The 25,193-nt window shown below is 37.7% G+C and overlaps 1 protein-coding gene across 4 annotated transcripts in view; it reads left to right on the top strand.

The window, feature by feature from the left end:
• MDFIC (MyoD family inhibitor domain containing) overlaps window positions 1-25,193 on the top strand; it is a 114,593-nt gene that overhangs the window by 57,978 nt on the left and 31,422 nt on the right. For all 4 annotated transcript variants that reach the window (XM_049893225.1, XM_049893228.1, XM_049893227.1 and 1 more), the window contains exon 4: window positions 24,275-24,550. In XM_049893225.1, the coding sequence (XP_049749182.1) occupies window positions 24,275-24,550 (276 nt within the window). The remainder of the gene's footprint in view (window positions 1-24,274; window positions 24,551-25,193) is intronic.

Genomic DNA, 25,193 nt, shown 5'->3' with positions numbered 1-25,193 from the left:
TGCCATCCTTGCCTCTAAGGAGCATTCTGGCTGTACTTCTACTAAGACAGATTTGTTCATTCTTTTGGCAGTCCATGGTATATTCAATCTTCTTCGCCAACACCACAATTCAAAGGTGTCAGTTCTTCTTTGGTCTTCCTTATGTATTTAAGCTGGACAATGAAGGAATTCTTGATATATTAAACCAAAATCAAGGCTTATCTTATATGTAACAGCTTTTAAGGATGAAAGCCCTTTTGCCTATTTTCCTGAAAATCTACAAATGCCTGCTTCCTTCCTCTTCTTTTGACATCCTGTCCTGAATTAGAATAAGCTCGCTTTTTCAGTTAAGAGCATTTGGAATAAGCAGCCTTCCCACCAAGTGTCTGTAGGTATATTGGGAAGAATATCTGCCTCACTGTTACAGCTAGAGTTGAATCTTGGAGTGTAAAGCAAAGTCTCTTATAATAGAGATACAGTTTACCTAAGAGTCATATTAATAAGTTAAAAAAGAAAAAGATCAGCTTTTTGAATAATATATGAATTCATATGGTATCAGTGGTATCTAGGCATTTGGGACAATACATAATTAGTTTCAGTTCCCTTTGAGAGGGAGATGTGAATGTTAAAATAAATTGCTGATGAAGCATATACTTTAGAGAACAGTGTATTTCACAACTGTGCAGTATCAGCTATTTCTTTCAATGGTGTGGAAATACAGCATAAGACTAAGAAGATTTATTAGGGGCAGTTTTAAACCATTCTTACTGTATAAAAGTTCATGTTTGCTCATTTCGTAGGAGTTACTCAAAAAAGGATAATAACAAATACTTATAAGCCTGCTGGGAAAACATTAGTTCTGTATGACTTCTGGCACCATTGTTTGTAGCCAATAAACCAATAGTAATCATTTGCTTATATAAGAATAATCCATATCACAATACTTAAACATTTAAAAGAGCTGGACATAGTCTTGGTCATTTAGTTATTAAGGGTTACTCTTTTACGAAACACTGAGTAATGGTCCTCTTCCAGAACTACTCATAGAGTAGGAAGACTTAGAATTGTGAAATAAATATATTCTCAGAGAGGCAAGGAGGAACAGAGTTTGGAATAAGTTGCTTTTATTAAGTAAAAGTGAAGAAACTGCCTCTGTGGAAGGAACTGCGTTGCTATCAGGAAGAAACATTCTAAGCTATATACTGTTCTTGCATAGCAGAACATCTAATCATTAGCACCTTGAGGAAGTTCTCTGAAAGGTTTCCATTTTATCGTGGCAACTAATGAGGCTACAATATGCACAGGACACCAGGTATAAGACCAAGCACGGTTTACCAACTACTCCTGATTTTTTGAGACACACAAACAAAATTCTCTACCTCCTCGTCTTTGGCACAACTCTTTCAAGTCTGTACTCTGAAACTGGGGCAGTTTATCATCGTTCTCTTAAATTACATTCAAAACTTTGCTTCTTGAAAAATGGAGCCCATTACTTAGCCAAGGGTCCGTCGCTCTTAAGTTATCATCTTTTCTCAGGTTTGCTTCTTTTGATAAACACTGAGTTCACGATCTGTTCCTTATCCTCATTAAGCTTAAAGAAAATGATGGGTTGGTTATAATATAATAATGGTGCTTACTGGAAGTGAACTCTCTAATTTAGTTTGCTTTTCTGTTCATATTGACAGTTGTTAAAGTAAAAATATTTCAATGGTACAGTTCACAGAGTGCACACTTAATGTGCAAAAAGTGCAGGAGTGTGGGAGTGTTTGTTTTCTGCATTAAAATTTTTTACTAAAAATAAATAAACAAAAGCCCACCCACTACTTCTTCGACCTAAAAAACAAAACTGGGTAGCTAAGCTCGAAAAGTCAGAATTGAGAGCTCCATGTGGGTGAATAGGTGTGGTCTCAGCCTGGTCAGTAATAATGACAAATTTTAGTGTGTGAAACACTAAAAAAATTACAGTAAATTGAAAAGGGTTGTTTATAGCCCTACAATAGCGTTTCTTGGCAGTGGAGACAAAAGATAATGTTAAATCATTTGGGGATGGCTTTATTCTTTTCCCTGTTAATTGCAAGTACAGTATTATTTTTACTTCTTTGCTTGTTAGTACAAATGGGAAAATACTTGTGGATGGTGTCTTAGTCATCTAGTACTGCTATAACAGAAATACCACAAGTGGTATTCCCTTTAACAAAGAGAAATTTATTCCCTCCCAGTCTAGGAGGCTGGAAGTGCGAATTCAGGATGCTAGCTCCTGGGGAAGGCTTTCTCTGTCTCTGTTGATTCTGGGGGAAGGTCCTTGTTCTCAGTCTTTGCTGGTCTAGGAGCTTCTCAGCGCAGGGACCCCAGAATGCGCTGTTCTCCTGGCTCTTGTTTCTTGTCTCTGCTCAGTTCTCTCTTTTATATCTCAAAGGAGATTGACTCAAAATACAACCTCACCCTGTGGATTGTGCTCTGGCTCATTAACATAACTGCCTCTAATCCTGCCTCATTAACATCATAAATGTAGGATTTACAACACATAGGAAAATCACATCAGATGACAAAATGGTGAGTAGTGCAAAGGGTCAACATGCTGTGCAGCTAACGGAAAGGTTGGGGGTTGAAGTTCACCCAGAGGTACCTCAGGAGAAAGACCTGGCGACCTACTTCTAAAAAATCAGTCATTGAAAACCCTATGAAGTGCAGTTCTACTCTGACATACATGGATTCGCCATAAATCGGAGTCAACTCGACAGCCACTGGTGGTTGGTTACATATGTGGCAAGCTGATTAGCTTGACTCCCATATTCTAAAAAGAAAATAAACAATAAATAAAGCATCTGGAGGAAAAGTGAAAATGAAATTATAGCTAACAGCTTGCTTACTTATCAGCCAGCCCATTTTTGACAGGAGTGTCACACTTTACAACTCCCCTCAACTGAAAAAATAAAAAAAAGTTAGTAAATAATTATAATAGATATTATGGAGATGGCTTAGATTCTAGGTTACAAGGTCCTAACAGTGATTCTTTCCAGATTGTTTTCTAGATATTATGTCATATATCTGTTGTTTTTTTACATGCATGTAAATCAACCTATCATATTATAATATTAGACATAGGGAAAGTGCCTTAAAGACCAGGGAGTTCAACCTCTCTGTTTCTCAGTTGACAAATTGAGCCCAAAGCAGTAAGCAGCTTGTTCAGGGATATCTAGTAGTTAGTGGCAGAATTAGGGACCAGAAAATGGTCACTGATTATCAATGACAGTATGTCATAATCACTTGTAATTTGCAAACCACAATGAGAGATTTGAAAATCTTTATTATTAGAAAATAATTATAAGAAATTAATAGAATTTTTTAAGGCCCCAAATGATAAGCTTATTTATTTCACTGTCCAGTTGCCCATTTTGTTCTTCCCTAAGAGCTTACCTTGGTGCCCTAGTGGCACAGTGGTTAAGAACTCGACCGCAAACCAAGAGGTCGGCAGTTCAAATTCACCAGCCACTCCTTGGAAACCCTATGGGGCAGTTCTACTCTGTCCTATAGGGTCACTGAGTTGGAATTGACTTGATGGAAGTGGGTTTTGGGTTTAAGAGTTTACCTTCAGCTGAAAATCACCTTTGGCCAGCATTCTACTAAATGGTAGTTAGAATATTAGAATTATGATTCTCTGGTAGAATGACAAGGCAGGGCACGTGAGAATCCCTGGAGGAGTATGTTTTTTCAAATTACCCAAGATATTACTAAAGGTTTTGTGTTATTTACGTAAACCCTGAGGAGTTGGCAAGAGATTGAGAACTACTGCTAGAAAATTATGTGCTTTAATTGAGTAAAAAACAGAACAAAACAAAAATCTGATTTAGGAAATTGGGATAAACTTTGAAGATAAATTCAAATCAAAATAGTTTCATATCTAAAATTCATGTTGCTTCGTAAGAACAGTAGTACTGTTTCCTCACAATGATTCATTTCACTATTAAAGAATATCAAATCACATTATTCTCTCTAGTTCAAGAATGATTTTCATTCAATTTCAGTATAAATAGGTTTGTACATTTCAGAGAAATAGATGTATGTGTTTCTTCCTTGAAAAGTAAAGGATACGATTACTATAAATGTTTCCTAATATTCCAAATTGTGGTTGTATTTTACATTTATATACTGTTGATGGCCCCTTTATGTAAGTTCCTAAGAACCCTCTTCCTGGGAGTATCTGGATTCTCAGTAAGTATTTAAGCAAACTTCTGGTCGCTTTTACTGAGAGTGGTCTCGTAAGTGAATAATTTATTATGATAATGGCTTACATGGTGAAGAAGTGCAATGTCTGGAAGATAACTGCCAGGAAGACTTTTGGAAGTACATTCTGTGATTTTTTAACATTTTTGTTAGTGTTTATAATTTGAATTAGGCAATAAATATGGTCCAAAGGACTGTGTGTATTCCCTAGCCACAGTGGTCTTCCATCAGTTCAGCAAATGTGCCAAACCCTGTTCTTCTTCAGAGCTTTGTGCTTGTTGTTATCTCAGCCTGAAACCTGCTTTCCCCTCCTCTTTACCAGACTCTTTCCCCTTCAGATCTCTGTTGAAATGCCATTCCTAGCACATCATAGTTTCCCTTACTATCCTCTTTGATAATAGTATTATTGCTTTATAGCATTTATCGTAATTTAAAATAGTATGTTCTCTTACTATTTATTTATTATTCCAACTACGGTTTAAGTCTATGAGGGCAGTGGCCATGTCTCTTTTGTTTGCATCTACTTAACTAGCCTTAGCACTGTGTCTGCTACGTAGTAGATGTTCAATAAATGGAATGTGTGATATGTAAGGGAAACATAATTTTATATGTAATGGGTCTTGTACCCACTCTTCATCTTTAAGAGCTAAGGTCTTTTTATAGCTTCATCTTTTTTTTTATTAGCTCCAGTTGTTATTTATAAGTTTTTGCCTGCCTTTGGAAAACAGGGGAGCCCTGTTGGTGCTCCTTGAAAACTCTATGGGACAGTTCTACTCTGCCCTATAGGTCACCATGAGTCAGAATCAACTCAATGGCAGTGAGTATATAGGTTAGAAAATGGAGCAAGATTCTTCTAAATATTGATGAAATTAATATGAGATATATGGTGATGAGTAAATTTGCCATTTTCATTTTTCCAATTTATTTGAATTACAAATAATAATTGACTTTGTAAATTACAGACTGTCTGGGATGACTGTGAAGGTTTAGAGGGAGAAGATAGTTGCTGTAGGTCCTAAATATTATCTGGGTTAAATAGAAGAAATCAGATTATCTCAGGGAGGCGCAAGAGAAATTGATTGTGTTTATGTTTTCATTGTTTAATTTTCTAGGTAAGCAATATGTACTTATTATTTAAACAACTGAAATTGGAAGGTATAGAGTGAAAATTGTTTTTCTTCCTTCCTTTGTGTCATTTTTCTATGTGAGCTCTGTTCTACGTGAGGGAGCAGATATTCAGAAGAATAGCACAGTATGGGTCAACGCTTGTGGAATGATTATGTGAATGAATGATGTGTTCTTTGCTCTGGAGGAGCTTAACGGCTTAACAGAGGACAGACTTTAAACAAATAATTTTGCTTTGGGGACAGAGAGGAGGGAGCTACAAACTTCCCAGGGGAACCATTTAACAGGCGTGTGGGGGTAACATTTGACCTAGGTTTTGAGGAAAAAAATAAAAAGCTAGATAGTGGAGAGAATTCCAGGAAAAGGACATGTTTGAGAATTATGAGAAATTCAGTATAGCTAGAACATGGAAAAATAAGAGAAATTGATGGGATATGAGGTTGGGCAATATTATCAGGGGCTTGGTAAATCATACTGAGTTTTTATTCTGCAGATAATAAGGACCTCGTGAAATATTATCTTGAGTATTAATATAAACAGGTTTTGTTTTCTTTTTTTTAGAGTATTTCCAGTAGAAATGTGGAAGATGGGTTAGAAGAGGAAAATCTGGAGGCAGGGAACTCTGGTTAGGAGGCCAAGATAATCAGATAAGAGATGACAAGGACTTACAGTGATGCTGACAAGGAAGATAGAGAGTAGAGGATGAGTTTGAGAGGTATTTCTGTGGAAGGCACACAACTAAAGGTCCTAATAACTCAGTATGTGACAGGCGGCGGGGGATGAACAGAGAAGGGTGAGTTTGTAATCTGAGACTATCTTCCAGATGTATTCCATCTCTCTCTGACCTCTAGCACCTAACACACAGTCTGCTGTCTGCTCTTAGGTGCTCAATAAAAGTTTATTGCATGAGGATGAGTCATCTTTTTTTTTTTCCTCAGTTATTTTCTTCTCTACTTTGTTTCATTTTTCTTCTTTCATTTTATCCTTGTTTTCTGACATTTTTTCTTAATATTATTTTTAGAAGAATAGTTTGTAAGCTGTCTAAACATGCAAAAATGAATAAAACATCTCCATAAAATGATGCTTCAGCTTATAATTGTTCTACATACACACTCTGAAAGGATGTTTCTAAAGAAAATTTTTTAACTAAAGTCTTTAGATTTATTTGAAGTTTCTGTAGTGTTTCACATTTTAGCTAGATATTCTGAAGTAATTGAAAATAAGGATTACATAAATTTCAAAATTTTAGTAGAGGAAAGCAATCTTTTGAGGAAATTTGGAAAATAAATTCAGTTTTAGTAGGAAATATTATTCATTTGTTACAACAAAATTAGCTCTTCAAAATGTCAAAGATAAAAGTTAGTATTTATCTTAGTCACCTAGTGCTGCTATACCAGAAATACTACAAGTGAATGGCTTTAACTAAGAGAAATTTATTTTCTCACAGTCTAGTAGGCTAGAAGTCCAAATTCATAGTGTCAGCTCCGGGGGAAGGCTTTCTGTCTCTGTCGGCTCTGGAGGAAGATCCTTTTCATCAGCCTTCCCGGGGAGTAGGAGCTTCTCCAGGTAGGAACCCCAGGTCCAAAGGACGTGCTCTGCTCCCAGCACTGCTTTCTTGGTAGTATGAGGTCCCCCTATCTCTGCTCACTTCTCTCAAAAGATTGTATATCTCAAAAGAGATTGGCTGAAGGCACAATCCAATCTTGTAGATTGAGTCCTGCCTCATGAACACAACTGCCACCTCTCCCACCTCATTAACATCATAGGCTTAGGATTTACAACACAGAGGAAAATCACATCAGTTAATAAAACGGTGGACAATTACACAATACTGGGAATCATGGCCTAGCCAAGTTGACACAGATATTTTGGGGGGACACAATTCAATCCATGACAGTGTTCTCTGTTTCTGAAGGAGATTCCCAAAGTTAAGGAATGATTTGGGCTTGGTTGTGTTGAAATTTTAAGAGTGTAGTGACTTTTGCCTATGTGATTGGGAGAACTAGCTCTCACTGCCCTCGCTCTGATTTCTTACTGGAAAAAAACAAAACAAAACTGGGTGATGTCATTTGAGTATGGCTGATTTGCCTATCTCCAGGACTAAACCTCCAAGATAATATTTTTGCAGTACCAAGCTGCATGTGAGGCTGATGGGCCCTAGATGAAGTTATCAACGTGGAATTTTAAAATTCAGATTTATATGACTCCAGTTCCCAACGAAACAACATGTAAAAAAATAGCACATTGTTGATGTTGCTAAACACTGTAATAAATCAGTAAAAGAGAATGTTTATCGTGTAACAGCTTGCTTTGGAGCAGTGGTTTAACATCTGGTTGACTATCAGGATCACCTGGAAATACTTCTTTGGGTACTGATCCTTGAATCTACCCAGGTAAGCTTTGATTCAAGAAGGAGCCCTGGTGGCCAGTGGTTAAGCACTCCGTTGCTAACCTAAAGGTTGGTGGTTCGAATCCACGAGCCACTCTGTGGCAAAAAGATGTGGCAGTTGGCTTCCATAAATATTACAGCTTTGGAAACCCTTTGAGGTAGTTCTGCTCTGTCCTTTAAGATTGCACGAGTTGAAATCGACTTGATGGCAATGGATTTGGAAGGTAGGGGTAGAGCCATGTAAGTATATGCAGAAGTTATATCTGGGAAGCAGGGTCAGTAGCAATAGTTATGAAAATTTGGAAGATAAACTGGCCTAGGAGATTGTTAAGGGGGCAAAATTTAACTTGTTAGTGAAGTTGAGGGTAGAAGGTACTAGTGTTCAACCATTTAAGAAAATGGGTAGGATCTGTTGTTTATTTTTTAAATTATTACACTCGTCTACTTGAGGCAAATATCTAAAATTTTAATTTTTTTTTTCTGGTAGATATCTAGGCATAATATATTATTCTCAATACTTTTCTGTGTTAATTTAAAAAAAAAAAGAGCATGGGTGCAGTCGAAACTGTTGCCTACTGAACACTCCCCATCTTTCTTAAGAGAGCACTGATTTTGTTCAGTTATCAAAACATCAGGGCCAAATTCTAATTAATCTCAGCCAATCATGGTAACCTTATTCTCCTTCCAAGTGATTGGTTTCTGGATCATTACTGGCCAATAAGACTCAAGGGGAGGCCTGCTGGAGGGATTCTGGGAAAGGGTTTTATAGTCTTAAAAAGAATAAGAAAGAATGTCCTCTTTTTTTCACGGGTTGGTGTCATCTCTGAATGTGGTGTCCGCAGCTGTGTCAGTCAGTCTTATGACTCTGAGGGAAAAATATGAGAAAGCTGACATGCTGAGGATAGCAGTGAAAAGATAGAACCTGTATCTTTAACAATATTAACAATATTAAGCTGCAAAATTAGTACTAGAACCTTCCTATCTCTACATCTCTTGTTAACCTGAAATGAGCTGTGTAAGTTCTGTGAGATCAGGGGCTTTGTAAATTTTGTTCATTTGCCTTCATGTCTAGAACAGTGCCTGGCACCACAGTATGTGTTCAACGAATATTTTATAATGAATTACTTAAGTTATTTTGCAGCCAAAGATAACCTGAATGGATTCAGTAGGTTTTCATGGCAAAATTAGAGGAAGAAATGTTTGTGTAACATGGTATCAATCAAGTTAATCTTTAAATGTGGTTAATGAGTTTTTTTTTTCCCCCTGTGTTTACACATTTGCTGGTGCTTATATTTTGGGTAACATTTTAATCCCATAGAGGTTAAATTTTTCCCCATACTCTGATTCACATTTCCCAAACCAAGACTCCAGTAGTTTAAAGCAGCCCTGTAAAGGGAAAAGATTTTAGTCTCAGGATAAGAATAATGAGAAAATAGTGTGATTTTTACTTATTCATTTTCATATTGAGAACTTTCCGTTATTTTTAGATTATAACCTATTGTTCAGAGGTAAAGAAGAATTCAAAATCCTTATGTGTGAACCTACCTCTCTAGGTTTGGAAAATTATATTGCACAATTTTTTCTGAATATTATTGCTCTATAATGTGGGATAAGGAGCATGTTTATTAATTCTTCATGGAAGAAACTCACCAGGATTTCATATAAAGATTGGACAGGATAATTAGGACAATCCAAGTGTTTGAGTCAGTTCTTAGAATTTTGTTCAGAGTCCAAATGATGTCTAAGAGAGCATCATCTCTAATGAGAGCTGTTATTGGAACTAAAACGCAAAGGTCCTTGTCTCATGCCATATCTTAAGGGAATTGATTAAAGAGTAAAGAGTCATACTAATAACAAGTTCTCACGAATGAACTTTGAAGAATATGAGTTCTATTAAGGCTCTGGGGAATTCATAATAATGGAATTTTGCTTTTCTTGTGAGTTTCTTTGGATAAGATACCAGAAATAAATTTACTTTTTTAAATATCTAGGTAGCAACCCATAGATTCCTCTTCTTAATTCCACACCTCCTAAATGGAACTTCATTTGCATTTCTATTGCTCAAAACTCAAGGAGATACCTTGCGGTTTTACTTGTACATAGAGTACGGGTTTACTTTTATTACAGGGTAAGGGGGAAAAAACCTTTTAAATATATAATTTGGCATCAACTTTTAGCTAGTATTTTTGATACGTTTGATACATTTCCCGACACATGGCATGATATCTGTAACTGAATCTTTAATTCCCTTGTTATAATTGAGAGAATTTCTTGAATCTTTGCTACACCTCCCCCATCCTCATATTTTGCTTTTACAGCAATTCCCTAGACTCATGAAGGTGAAGGATGAAGTTTCTAATGGTATTGAATACCAAACTGTTGCTTGATTTGTTCAGGAAGGTTGTTATGTACTGGGATCAAGTGACAGCTTAAAAGCTAATATAATTCATCATCATCCGTTAATTTTCACTGGGTGTCCACTGGGTGCTGAACACTGCACAAGACTCTTTGTCAGCATGCATGTGCCTGATAAGGTTGACGGAACTCTTAAAAAGATGGGGATCTTGTCCTTAAGGAACTCGTTATTGTAAACAAGGCAAGTCAGAAAATATCCAGTGTTGTCAAGTTCACTGTACAAAAAGTATGCAACTAAAAATACTTTATTTTTGTGAAAGGTTCATGTCAGCAAATCAAGGTCCCATTTTCATTTATATCTTTGCTGCTACCAGAAGGAAGAGGATGGCGTCCACTATGGTTCAATCCTTGGTTGATCAGCACCCAATTTAGGTGTATACACATAGGTATTTTTTGATCTCATACATATAAGTTTAAAATGTTCTTATCAAATGAGATCGATTTGTTCTTCACAGAAACGTATATATATGCACTTTGCCTCTGCCTGGTTGTTGTTGCTCACTGTCAAGTCAATTCAGATTCACAGTGACCCTGTAGGACAGAGTAGAACTGCCCCATGGGGTTCTCTAGGCTGTAATCTTTATGGGAGCAGATTGCCACGAGTTTTCTTCCATGGAGCGGGTGGTAGATTTGAGCTGCCAAACTTTTTAACCATTGTACCACTGGGGCTCTGTGTTCCCAAGGAAAGACAAATCAAAGTCACATCCAGGTGATGCATCTAGAGCCAGTGTCCTGTGTTCATTAGTCCACAGGCCTCTGGGTGATGTTTATTCCTCGTCTGATCTGGTTGAGAAATCTAATCTAGATGAAATTAGGATGTAGCCACTCTTGACCCCGTAACTTATGCCTTAAACATATTTGATTATATGTAATGGTGAAGGAAGTACAGAACAGCCACAGTGTAGACTCTGAGGTACAGTACTGATCCAGGGAATATGCCATATTGCCCTGGTTAGGAACGGTACAAAAAATGCTATGGCCAGGGACTCTCATAAGCATCTTGTTGTCCCTTCCCTGACCTTGGCCTGAGTTCTGTGGCCAGTGGATGTGCTTACCCCCGGTTTATCTGCTACGATTTCCCTTGTTGGGTGTTCTTCATGGCCATACCTGAGAAAGGCTTTGGGGAGGAGTCTCTTGTAGGGGCCTTAGCAGTTCTTGTTGGTAACAAGGATTTAGATTCGGTGAATGTCGTAGTGTGGAATAGTCACAGGCCTTTATTTACTAGGCTGGGTATTTTGCTAGCAATACAATTTGTTTAACATTGGTTGCTTATCAGTACCCCAGTGGTGGGGGACTTCATTTTCTGGTAACCTGCACCAAAAGTTGTATTAAATAATGATCTTTGACTCTGGTTATTTGCCACGTTTGTTTAGCCATCTTCTTTTATCTCGATTTAAGGCCTCCCTGTCACTAGCTCTGCTTCTGTGAGTGGTGAGGCTTGCCCTGGGTTGCTGCTCCTTCCCAGGCTATGTCCCTTGTGAATGAACTATATGAATTACTGATGGGCAGTGAGTGGGGGAGGCACTTGAGAGAACCTGGGGTTTCGGTCTTCCACAGATCTTCTTGCTCCTTCCTAGTATCTTCCATCCTGTTTTCTAACACTTCACATTTTCCCATCAGCAGGCTAAATTTAGACTAACAAATAATTTGGCTGCTGAAATCACACGGCTAGTGTGTGATTATCTGAACTTCTGTAGTCCCAGATCACTGGCTACCAGGACTGCTGCTTTTAGTTGTGTAATGTGAACTTTACAAAGGCAAGAGGGGGCTGAAATCCAGCCCTTCCTGTACTCCCAATTCTTGCACCCAGACAAAATTTTGAAATTTGTCTATCCAGACCTTTATGGGTTTACACAAGAACAAATTTATTTGCTCATTGCTGACTGTGGTTGTGTTTCCTGCAGCTGAAAAGAACTTCCTTAATAAAGCCAAAAAAAAAAAACCAAACCCGTTGCCGTCAAGTCAGTTCCGACTCATAGCAACCCTATAGGACAGAGTAGATCTGCCTCACAAGGTTTCCCAGGAGCGGCTGGTAAATTCAAACTGCCAACCTTTTGGCTAGCAGCCCACCATTTAGCCACTGCACCACCGGGGCTCCTCCCTTAATAAAGCTACCAGCTTTTTCTAGTTGGCTTTCGCCTTGGCCAGTTAAAATGTTTATACTTTTAATATAGCATCTAGTGAAGACCACAAGAATTCCAATATATTAATATATGAACAGTTTTCCCAAAATACCCTAAAGCACCAGCCATAGTGTACGCATGATGTGAGTCCGAAGAATTGATGGCAGTTTATTTTCACTACTTTGCTGTTGATTAACGCTGACTGCTGATTCCCTGTGTAGGATGGAGTGATCCTCATTGTCCCATTCTGGTCTTTACTCAGCTAGTTTCACGGTTCAACAGCCTACTCCTGATACACGTTCTTATATTAGATGATATGCCTCAGTTTCAAGTTTTGAACTTGTACGCTCGCCTTACCAGAAAGCCTATATCACATAGAGGAGAGCTGAAGGGACCCAAAGGCAGGACTTCATCTAGGACCTATATCAGAAAGCGGCTCTGTGTCTGTGCAAGTGTGTCACATGTTTATTAAGTTGAAATCTACGAGAAGGGCATGCTTCTTCATGGGGGGTCTTCCTCTTAACCTTCTTACCATCCATGAATGCTGTAATCAAACTGTAGAGCCTCTAGGTGACTTCTGGTATTTCAAATCCTTAGATTTCTTTGTAGGCTTTCCTTTGCTATTTATCTACCCTAATTTTTCCTAAAGTATATGTAAGTTGCTCAGTGTTTTAAGGTGTTGAACTTGGTTAAGTGAAATATTTCTGAAATTTTACTGAAAAACAAAATATTTGAATATGTCCTATTATGCTGTGATAGACTGTCAACTGCTGTTGAAATAATTACTTATAAAAATAAATACTACTAATACGTATTTTTTCTTTTCCTATAAACCTTATGGTGGGACACCAGTAAGGTTGAAGATATGTTTAATTGATGGTCTGGAGATTGAAATATGAGTAGTAGTCACCCCATAATTTTTGCCATGCTATTGTTTTGGGCATTCTGTGGAAAGCTTATATGTTGGACCATGTATAGTAACAGTAGGACTTTGCCAATTTCTGCTTTCCCATTAACTGGTTATTTTAAAACCAAAAGGAATGACTTTAATATTAAAAAAAAATAATAATAACAAATGTATCTGTTCAAAATATGCCCATTATTATCTCTTAGAAGTTTCAGGGGTGATTCTTTAAAAAAAAATGAAGACATTATTCCTTATAAGGAAACCCTATATTATAAAAATTTTAGTATGTAAAATAGATTTTAAAAAGATCATGCCTTCATATTATCTTTTCATTGAATTAACATTTTTTTTGCCCTATAGAACATGCAGTTTAAGTCGTTTATTTTCTGTAAGATATTTAAATACAAATTATAGAATTATTTATTTATATGTGTTTATTGTGACCAAAAAAACCAAACCCATTGCCATTGAGTCCATTCCGACTCATAGGGAACTTATAGGACAGAGTAGAACTGCCCCACAGGGTTTCCAAGGCTGTAGTCTTTATGGAAGCAGAGTGCCACATCTTTCTTCCATAGAGCGGCTGTTGGGTTCAAACCACTGACCTTTCATTTAGCAGCTGAGTGCTTAACCACTGCGCCACCAGGGATCCTGTATTTTTTATGCCATTACAAATAATTATAGGCAGAGGTTACAATAGCAGTTGACTCAAGCGAAGGAAATACAGAGACAGGGAGCAAAAGGAGCAAATATAAATACCACCTATGCTACGGAATTATATGAGAAGATAGCATCATCTTTTCATGTATCAGTAATGCTTGCAAGAGGCAATTTACAGCAAAACCTGCTAACCTCAATGGCGATTTTCCTATTCTCAAATGAGTAAGTAATGGGCTCATGTTATCCAGATAGGTTGACTTAAAACTATATTATAAAACAGCTGGCATAAAGTAAGGCCAAATTTGCCATTCATTTGAGGGTAAAAATAAACATTAAAGAAATGCTATACCTGGAGAGAACTTAATAGGAGACCTTTGCTGTTCATTGGTTTACTGTCTAGGGTCTTTTCAGTAATACGTACAAATTTAAAAGAAAATGCCGATTGATTCTCTTAAAAATCCTTATTTTTTAAATTAATTTTTCTATCAAGTCATAATTTTGCTGAAAACGAAAGATAATGTTCATGTATTTACATGAAACCTATCTACTTTAAAAAAAAAGTTGAATTGGTTTATAAGAAAAAAGACATCTTAATAACACAGAAAAAAAATAAAAGCTAAATAGTAAATCAAAAAGGAATGGGGGAGAGGCGGAGCCAAGATGGCAGAATAGACAGACACTTCCGTCGAGCCCTCTTTACAACTCAGGACCCGAAAAAACAAGTGAAACAAGTGTATTTGTGACAACCTGGGAGCCCTGTGCATCAAAGGCAAGCTTAGACAACGAACTGAGGGGCGGGGGAGGAAGAGGCCATTCAGAAGTGGAGAGGAGTTACCAAACCTGAATCGCGGGGAGCCCTCAGGCACCATTCTCGGAGTGGCAGCGACAGGCTGGTACTAGCGTTCAGCCGTAGTTTCCTCAGGGAGAAGCAGCCAGCCACACAGCCCACTAACACCTCCGGAACCTGAGGAGAATGGCGCTCTTGGCAAAAGCTAAGTACTTGCGTATATTTTACTGCGTCCCGCCCCTCACCCCCAAGCTGGCTTCAGCAGCTGAATCCCTGGGCCTGAGTTAGACCATGGTGAGCACCTAGAGCCATCCTCCCGGCCTTGGGGAAGGAAAAAATTTGCAACTGGGGGAAAAGATAATTTGCTAGCTCCATTAACCAGGGGAGCTCAGGACAGAAGTGGCTTCTGTCCAGGCATAAACCGTCCGTGGACCTTGAGCACCTTTCCCTTCTGCATGGACTTGTGTGGGCCTATTTCGGGAGAGTAGGCCCTTGTTGGCAAACTTCAACCATTTCAGCTGTGAGGTGGAGAGGTGGGTGTTGACGTTTGACATTGTTTTGCCTATTAAACAAGGTCCTCACCTACCCACAACAGGGACCTAAGGACTGGTAGCTCCACTCAGGTCACCCAGCCACCCATGACGGCTCCAAAGATGACTGGTACCTCCCAGCCCTTACAACCAAAAACTTTGGGTGCCCACGGTCCCTCTGCAGAACCCACCCACCAGCACACTCTAGGGGACAGAGACACATTTTCTTCAGAGACAGTTGGGGGTTGGTTCACAGCCCCCTACCTTGTTCAGAGCGTGACCCCCTGCTGCAATCAGAAACGGGTATATACGCCAATCACCCCTGCACCTCTAAGACTGTAGGACAGAATCTATACCACAGACTTGATATCAGCTGTCTGGAAACCTGAGCTGAATTCATACAAGAAAACTGAATGGACTCCTAGACTGATATATCTGATAACAGCTCTAGCCAGCTGGGGACAGGACACCACAGCTCCAAAGGCGAAAATAATCAATATAGCTCACTCAAGTAACCCATATGGGTATACCAAAACAAAACAAAGCAAGCAGCTACAACACAGTAAGCAAGCATAAACTAATACAATAACTTAGATGGCTCGGAGACAATAGTCAATATCAAGTCACATAAAGAAGCAGACCATGATCACCTCAACAGGCTCTCAGAACAAAGAATCCAGGGATCTTCTAGATGAAAGTGCATTCCTGGAGTTACCAAAGGCAGAATACAAAAGTTTAATATACAGAACCCTTCAAGACATCAGGAAGGAAATGAGGCAATACACAGAACAAGCCAAAGAACACACAGATAAAGCAACTGAAGAGAATAGAAAGATTATTTAGGAACATAATGAAAAGTTTAATAAGCTGGAAAAATCCATAGACAGGCAGCAATCAGAAATTCAGAAGATTAACAATAAAATTACAGAGTTAGGTAACTCAATAGAAAGTCAGAGGAGCAGAATTGAGCAAATAGAAGCTAGAATTTCTGAACTCAAAGATAAATCACTTGGCACTAATATATATGAAGAAAAATCAGTTAAAAGAATTTTAAAGGAATGAAGAAAACTTAAGAATCATGTGGGACTCAATCAAGAGAAATAACCTACGAGTGATTGTAGTACCAGAACAGGGAGGGATAACAGAAAATACAGAGAAAATTATTGAAAATTTGTTGGCAGAAAACTTCCCTGGTATTGTGAAAGATGAGAAGATATCTATCCTAGATGCTCATTGAACTCCACATAAGGTAGATCTTAAAAGAAAGTCACCAAGACATACTATAATCAAACTTGCCAAAACCAAAGATAAAGAGACAATTGTAAGAGCAGTGAGGGATAAACAAAAAGTCACCTACAAAGGAGATCCAATAAGAATAAGCTCAGACTACTCGGCAGAAACCATGCAGGCAAGTAGGCAATGGGATGACATATTTAAAAAACTGAAGGAAAAAAATTGCCTGCCAAGAATCATATATCCATCAAAACTATGTCTCTTAAATATGAAGGTGAAATTAAGACATTTCCAGATAAACACAAGTTGAGGGAATTCATAAAAACCAAACGAAAACTACAAGAAATACTAAAGGGAGTTCTTTGGTTAGAAAATCAATAATATCAGATATCAACCCAAGACTAGAACACTGGGCAGAACAACCAGAAGTCAACCCAGACAGGGAAATGCAAACAAACAAAGCAAGATTTAAAAAAAAAAAAAAAGAATGGGGGAAATTATGTAGGAGAGAGTGAAGGAAGGAAAACAAATGGTATGGGCTGAGAGTTAAGCCTCCCAGTAATCCCATGAGGGTCTTCATTGGCCCTTATTTTGCAAACGAAAGTCGCTACACCCAGGGAGGTGAAGGAACTTTCTCAGGATCACAGAACCAGAAAATAAAGACTTTCTAAATCAAATCCTAGTTTGACTTACTCCAAGAGTGTGTGTGCTTCACGCTATTTTTTGGTGTCAGTATCTTGGTTGAGGACAGCTATAGCAGTTGAGCACACATTGCTCCTGATACAAAAGGTGACCAACTGGTCCCGGTTTGCTTGGGAGTCTCCGGGGTTTAAAACTAAAAGTTCAGCGTTCCAGAAACATCCTCAGTCCTGAGCAAAATGGGATGGTTAGTCATTCTACTTGATATCCCCCAGCAATGGTAAAGATGGACATTCGATGAATTATGTAATTCTCTTCAAATAGCAGAGTAAGACTGATAGACTTTTCCTCCAAAACTACACGGTGCCTTTATTATATGTCAGTAACAATCAGATCGTATGTTGTAAAGTTTATTTACTTTCTTACACACGTCAGAGGCTGTGAATTTGGCAGTGGCCTTTCTACTGCAGCTCACATATTCCTGTTTCTTTCTGATGGAATCTGGTACCTTTAGACTCACTGAGCAGTTTATGTATATTATATATGTAGATGTTGTTAGTAGGCATTGATAGACGCTATTAATGGTTTAAAACCAAGAGACCCAGCATTAATCTAGTAGCTTAAATAGGATAAAAGTTTATTCCTCATGTAACAGTATCAGAGAGCATTCCAGATCAGTGATAGGCTCTGCCCCCTGCTGCCATGCGGATTCCCTCTGTCTGGTTTCTCCAACATCCCTTAAGACGTTTTCTTCATCTGTGGTTAAAGCTGGGTTGCTGCCATGTCCCAGTCCACAAGATGAGAAAAGAAAGTATAGAGAGGGAACGCTTGCCTTCCCCTGTAAGGAAAGGCTGAAGAATGGGCCGTAGGCATGTGCCCAGGGCAATGGGGAAAATGGATTTGGGGAAAGGCTAGAAGTTTCCACCTCAGTAATTTACTTAAATGTGTTTAAATACTTTCCATATTGTCCTTATGAAATGAAAAACAACTTCTAAAGATATTTACCCTTTTGGGTAAAAATACCTCCCGCCTCTGTCATGCTCATGATTTATTTTGCAAGAATTAAAACTAAATTACTGTTAAAAATGCTATAAGGTATAATACAATCATAAGACAGGGCTCTCCACCTTGGTTCCCAGGCATGTAATCATAGAATTTGCTTGGGATTCTCAAATTATCAACATTCCAAAAAATATCAGAATTCCAAAGTACATTTCAACATGTTAAATATGTACATTAAATAAAATGAAGGTGGGAAATCAGATGTGTAATGAGGGAGCGTAGAAGCCCAAGAGGTAAATAGAAAACTTCAGAAGGTCCTCGGAAGGAAACTAAGGAAACAGATGCGGAGACTGGCAGGAGCTTCCAGACTTTTAGAAGTGTTGGGAAGCAAGGTCAATCCAGGGTCTGCACACGGAGAAAGGCTTGAATCAAGTGATAAAAAGAGCTGGACAATTGTTAGGTTTGTCGTAGTTTATTTTAGCCTAAATTCAAATTGTATAGCAATAAATAATCTAATATAGCTTTGAAGTAAACTTTCACCTCCTTTTTAAAGCCTTTATTATATACATGTGCATAATATATACATGTTATATACATATAAAAACTATTTCACATGTGTGTATGTATAGATGTATCAAACCAAACCCAACCCAGTGCCGTTGAGTCGATTCCGACTCATAGCAACCCTATAGGACAGAGTAGAGCTGCCACATAGAGTTTCCAAGGAGCGCCTGGCAGATTCGAACTGCTGACCCTTTGGTTAGCAGCCGTTGCACTTAACTGCTACGCCACCAGGGTTTCCATGTAGATGTATATACATACAAATATATATCTATACACACATTTGTGTCCCATCTGGGTACCCGGTAAAAACTCAGTAACTATGGAAGGAATAACTATGTTTTTGTTTGGTGCCGTCGAGTTGGTTATGTACAACAGAACAAAAAACTGCCCGATCCTGCCCATCCTCACGCTGCAGTGTTTGAGCCCATTGTAACTACGGAAGGAGCAGTTCACATTCACACCAAGTCTTTACCCCCTTCATATTCTATTTTGATCATTTTGTTAGTGGCAATTTAAAATCATAAGCATTTAAATTTGATTCTGAGTATGTATACAACAAGCATTTAAACTGAGTAAAAGGCATGAGAATTCTTTTGTAATTTTATTAAATCTTACTTGTGCAAAAGAGACCAGTGACTGAAGATAATTTGCACATACTAATAGATTATATGCCACAGAAAAATATTGCTTTATATTGCTACTGCAGCAGCTGCAGTTTTGAGTATAGTTATTAAAAAAAAAAATTACTGGCTACAATATCACCTAGTTTAAAAAATTTTTTCTTATCAAAAGAAGTTCATGCTATTGACTCATTACTCCCTTATTTATTATTCTTATTGAAAATCACTAGACCTAATTCTATGGGTTTTCTTTCTGATTGAAAACATTTGAACCTAGAGAGCACAGCATTTCTTAAGACCTTTGTAACTACTCATCATGGATATTAAAATTACAATCATGCTGCATTGTGTGAGCAGTGGTTTAAAAAAAAAAATCTTTACACATATGGTAAGCGGTGACCAATGTGATCCAGGTTGGAGGATGCTGAATGTTCATATAACTGGTATTTGAAATTTTGATGTGTATTGCATTCGTTACTGAATATCAAGAATACTTTTTTTTTTTTTTGCTCACATAGAGGAAGTTTAAAATGGGGTCTTTTGTAACAGCACCCATCCTGTTTAGAATGATATAACAGACGCTGAATGTTCACATATCAAACAAAATGGCAGCTTTCTGTAGAAAAGAGGTGTCAAAAAGTTTCTTTGTACCTTTAACGCATGTGATTATGTAGTACAAAATGCAGAGTTTGTAAAATTTCTTGAATATACAGGCAAAAAAATGAATAATTCAAAACAACTCATAAGTTCTACATTCTATTGTCCCTTTATAACGCAGGCGGAAGATAGCAGTGTGCTCCCAATAGAGCTGAATTTGCACAAGTTACACCTCTGAAAATGCCAGATGGTCTATGGTCTACTTTGGAGAGCTGTCACATATGTAAAGATTTGAAAAAAGAAAGACAGCTGAATGAGAGCAGTGGATCATTAAAGGGAGAGCGAGAGTCCCTAGGCGTCACTTGTGTTTTAAGAAGCATTGTGTCGCTCTCTTATTAGCGTGCTTTTTTTTTTTTTTTAAAGCCATACACAACTTTTACACAATAAGGAAAAAAATTCTGTTTTAAGCTATGTAGTTGTGGCTTAATTGGTTGGACGTTTTTGTTCTTACTCAGGAATAAAATCGTATGTTTCTTGCGTGGTTGCAATGGTAATTTTACTGTAAGATTCAACTCTTCCTTTTGAAAAATTAGCCCTAAAGTTAATGTAAGTATCAGTTCAGATAACAAGTATATTTAGGGTTTATCCAGTTTTTATTAGACTTATGTACTGTGTACATCTAGCAAAATCATCTAGCAAAATCATTCAACTAAGAAGTTGTGTTTTAGTGTTCAAAACTGACGTGAAAAGATAATACTTGGTTACCTGACCATAATACAAATGTTGGTAAAAATAATTAGATAACAGGGAAACAAGAATGAATGTACTATCATTTAACTGCCACCAGAAATAGATATCATTTTGAAGATTGAAATGTAGATAAATTGTTAAGGATGTGGTAGAATATCACTCCCACCATATACAGTAATTTGCAAATAGTCAATTTTGATAGCAGAGAAAGGTCAAATCTGTCAATTTTAGAATTTGGTGGCAAGACACAGTTGTCTTTTTCCACCCTTATTTTTAGTTATTGAGCATACTTAACTGTTATGTAGTAATTCAGAATTTATACAACAGGACATTTTTGAGTTGATAAGTCATCTTCCGAGCATTGGTCAATGACATTTCGACTTCACCAGGCTCTCAGATTGCGTGAATTATTCAGAGAAGAAGTGGCCCTAGAACATTTCATTTATTTGGTGAGATTACTGGAAAGCACCCTGGAAGGAACACCAAGTTAGGCTTAACTGGCTTCTTTGGCATCCCTTTAAATACATATGCATCACTAGGTTTATGCTCAATAGCAGTCATTATGATGTCATTCTAGTTGATACAAGAGGTTACAGGAACAGCAAATTAATCTCTAAATCAAACAGTTGCACATTCTTAAGAAATAGATCTCCTTTTACAGATGCCTTGATTGCATATTTTAGTTATGAGAAGGGCATACACAGCTGCTAAACAGACAAGTAACCTTTTCTTCTTTTTTCCTTTTTTTTAAGTAAGAAATTAGGAGAAAAGATAAAAATATTTTGATAAATTTTACTAGTGTTACTTTATAGTATTCCCAAATACTTACTTTTTAGGCACTTGTTCCCCCTTTGTTTATCACTGTGGAACTGAAAAATTGTGAGAGGATTTCATATATTAGTTTTATAAATCAGGTATTAATTTTAATAGACCTAATATGAATTTTTTTAATATGAAAGCATGTTTTTGCTTATTAAGTAAAAAAAAAAAGCATCTGTTCTTTTTCTTATGATATGCACATTCATGAATAGAATGTTTTGATATATTAAAATGTTTTTCCCCCAAGATACATAGTTTATGTGAACAAAAACTAAACAGCGGTGTGCCAAAGATTTACTCACATGCAAACTGTCTGTGTCAAAAATCTGAACCAAGTTTTAGCCAGTTCCCAGACCACAGGTATTCAGTCCTTTTAGACATACATCAATGACTATGACAGCTTTGCATGCAATATTTTTTTAGTTAGAAGAGTTCTTGGTATTCAGATTCAATTTATATTTTAAAACCATAAACGGAAAGGAAGACTAACTGAAACAGCAGTTTTAGATTTAAAAATTCTAAGAAATTATAGAGTAAAATTTGTATCATAAATTTTTCTTGCTTTTGCTGAGATGGTATGATTAATAGCTTTACTTATCTATACATGCAAGGTAGAGGGTGATTTTTAGTAATAATCTCATCACTTAACCAATGTAAACAGATTAATTTTGGGGAGGGGGGCAGGGCAGGGTTCTTAGCTGCAAAAAACCAGAATCCTTCCTGGCTAATTTAAATAGAAAATAAATTTATTAGCAACACATAGAATCCCCCAGATCTCAACAGCCAAGGATTGTCCCCATTAGTGGGACTTCTCTAATGATAGCCCCTCTACTACACCACTGCTTGGGAGCAGACACCGGAAGCTTCACCCCACTACCAAGACCAGCAAACGCCTTCTCCACTGCCCATGTTAAGAAGATCACCTTCCTGGTATATTGATCTTGCTGAATTAATACAGTTTTTCAGAATTATAATCTCTTAGATTTTTCTCCAGACCATTGAAATCATGGGCACATCTCAAAAAATTTTTCTCTTCCTTTCCAGGACTCTGACCTGTTCTTTTTCTTGTTTACTGTTTTCCCCAGGACCTATAGTGTAGCATTGCATAAGAAGGGTGAAGGTGGGCATTCATTTCTTGGTCCTGACCAAAATCGGGGTACTTCTGAAATATTAATGTTTAATTTTGGTAGATACTTTTTTTTTTTTTTTAATCCAACTAAGGAAACCAAAATCAACCCATTGCTTTTGAGTCAATCCTGACTCATAGTGACCCTGTATGGCAGAGTAGAACTGCCCTAAAGGGTTTCCAAGGAGTGCCTGGTAGATTTGAACTGCTGAACTTTTGGTTACTAGCTGCAGCTCTTAACCACTGCGCCACTAGAATGCCCACATAAAGAAGTTCCCTTCTAGTCCCAACTTTTCACGATTGGATTATTTTTAAATCGTATTAAAGAATAAACATAGAAAAGATTTTCTTTTCCAGGATTTAAAATGGAATTATTTTTGAAAGTGTGTTCTTCTATATGCTGTTGAGCTTCAAATACCTGAATTCATTGCTCCTTTCTTTTTATCTCGAAAGATTTCAAAAACTGAGTAATTTTTCATTGCCAGGGGTATTTAGGTAATATTGTTGTGTTTATAGCACCCAGAAGAGGGGCCTGGCACAAAGAAAACCATCAATGCTTGCTGGATGAGTGTTGAATTACTTTTTCAGGTTTCCAATTTAAATTTTCTTTTAAAAAAAGCATTCCTCTGCTGTTGTTATATCCCTCACTCAAAGTTACCTTTGACAATCCAGCTTCAATTTTTTCCTTTTGTAATTATTAATTATGCTTTCTCTATGTCCGTACTAGGTTTGATGTCCATACTAAGGAGCCCTAGCAGCACAGCAGTTAAGTGCTTGGCTGCTAACTAAAAAGTCGGTGTTTTGAACCTACCCGGAGACTTCTGGGGAGAAAGAACTGGCGATCTGCTCCCATAAAGATTACAGCCTACAAAACCCTATGGGACAGTTCTGCTCTTTCCTATAGGGTTGTTATGAATTGAAATCAATTCCACAGCACCTAACAACAGCAGTGTCCATATTTGTTAGAAAAAACCCACCTAGTAATACAGTGACATTTTGAGACCTGGAACTTGACAGGACTGCCTTCTTTTTCTGGGTCTCTCAAGTTGTCTGCCTTTGACAGAGTGTAGTCTGACCACTTTTCTAGCATTCATTTTAGTGGAAAATGTTTTCGTTTTCCTTCTCTGACAGGTTTCTACCTTATACAGTCTTAGTCATCTAGTGCTGCATAACAGAAATACCACAAATGGATGGCTTTGACAAAGAGAAGTTTATTTCTTTACAGTAAAAAAAAGTAGGCTAAAAATCCAAATTCAGGGCGTCAGCTCCAGGCTTTCTGTTTCTGTTGGCCTTCTTATCAATCTTAGCCCCCCCTCTGACCCCTCCCAGACTAGGAGCTTCTTCTCTGCACACGGATGCGCTCTGTTCATGGCACTGCTTTCTTGGTGGTATGAGGTCTCCTGTCCCTCTGCTAGCTTCCCTTTCCTTTTTATCTCTTGAGAGGTAAAAGGTGGCACAGGAAAAACTCCCTTTACATTGGGTCAGGAATGTGACCTGGTAAGGGTGTTACAATCCCACCCTAATCCTCTTTAACATAAAATTACAATCACAAAATGGAGGACAACCACACAACACTGGGAATCATGGCCTAACCAAGTTGATACATACATTTTTGGGGGGATATAATTCAATTCATGACACACAAGTTCCGGTTTTCACAGGTTTTACTGTATTTTCTTTTTCTCTTCTTCATTTTTACTATCATGGTTAAAATCCAAAAAAAAAAAAAAAAAACTTTTACTGAATGTATTTAACTGAATACATTTTTCCTGTTTTTCAATTTAGCCCAACCTCAGCGCTTGCCCCTGCTTCAAACTTCAGCACAGGAGTCGAGTGAGGAGGAAATAAGCAAGATAAAAAACGGCCACACAAGTCTGAGCAATGGGAATGGAATTCACCATGGGGTCAAACATGTATCTGCAGACAATCACAAGCTTTCCGCACCCGTTTCTGAAAAAATGCATAGAAAAATTCAGTCCAGCTTGTCTGTGAACAGTGATATCAGTAAGAAGAGTAAAGTAAATGCCGTCTTTTCCCAAAAGACAGGCTCTTCGCCTGAAGGTAAGTTTGCTATATGTGCATATTTTCTTGAAGCTGATGTAAAATCATATTTACTAGTAATTATTTGATGAAGTAAACATCATTGAAGAATCTTGCTTATATTTACATGAACAGGAATTTTGATAAAATGCAACTCACCTTCCCCAAAGGAAAGCATAGGATAGAAAAGAGCGCTGGCTGCTGACATCCGGCTTTTAGATATCATCTTCTAGAGTGAATTGTCATTACTTTAAATATAACTGCTAGTAACTTCTTTTTTTAATGCCATATTTAAAAATATGAATCCAACATTTTGTTGGCGTATATGATTGTGTGAGAGTATTTTTCCTTCCCTGATGCAGTATGCTATTCTATGGTTCAAAGTGAAGACTACTGGCTTGTATTTTTGTCTTGCAAATCGGTTCTTAAATACACAAAGCTAAAACTGGAAAAAGACTTGGAAATTTTCATGCTCTTGCCAGAGAGTAGGCCAGGTGATCTCTGTTGCTTGACCGACCAGCATCTTGCAGCCACTATGCCGCCACCCCCACTCCCCCGTCAGCCCTGTCCACGGCTGGATTCTAGATTCCAAGCTCTCCATGGTCTGTCCATTAGCGCCTCCCTTAGACACACTTGGCTGTGATCTCTGAGCTCACGGAAGCTA

This window comes from Elephas maximus, chromosome 8, assembly GCF_024166365.1.
Source record: "Elephas maximus indicus isolate mEleMax1 chromosome 8, mEleMax1 primary haplotype, whole genome shotgun sequence".
NCBI lineage: Eukaryota > Metazoa > Chordata > Mammalia > Proboscidea > Elephantidae > Elephas > Elephas maximus.
The sequence above is the reverse complement of the archived record's forward strand: the minus strand, read 5'-3'. Positions and strand labels throughout refer to the sequence as shown.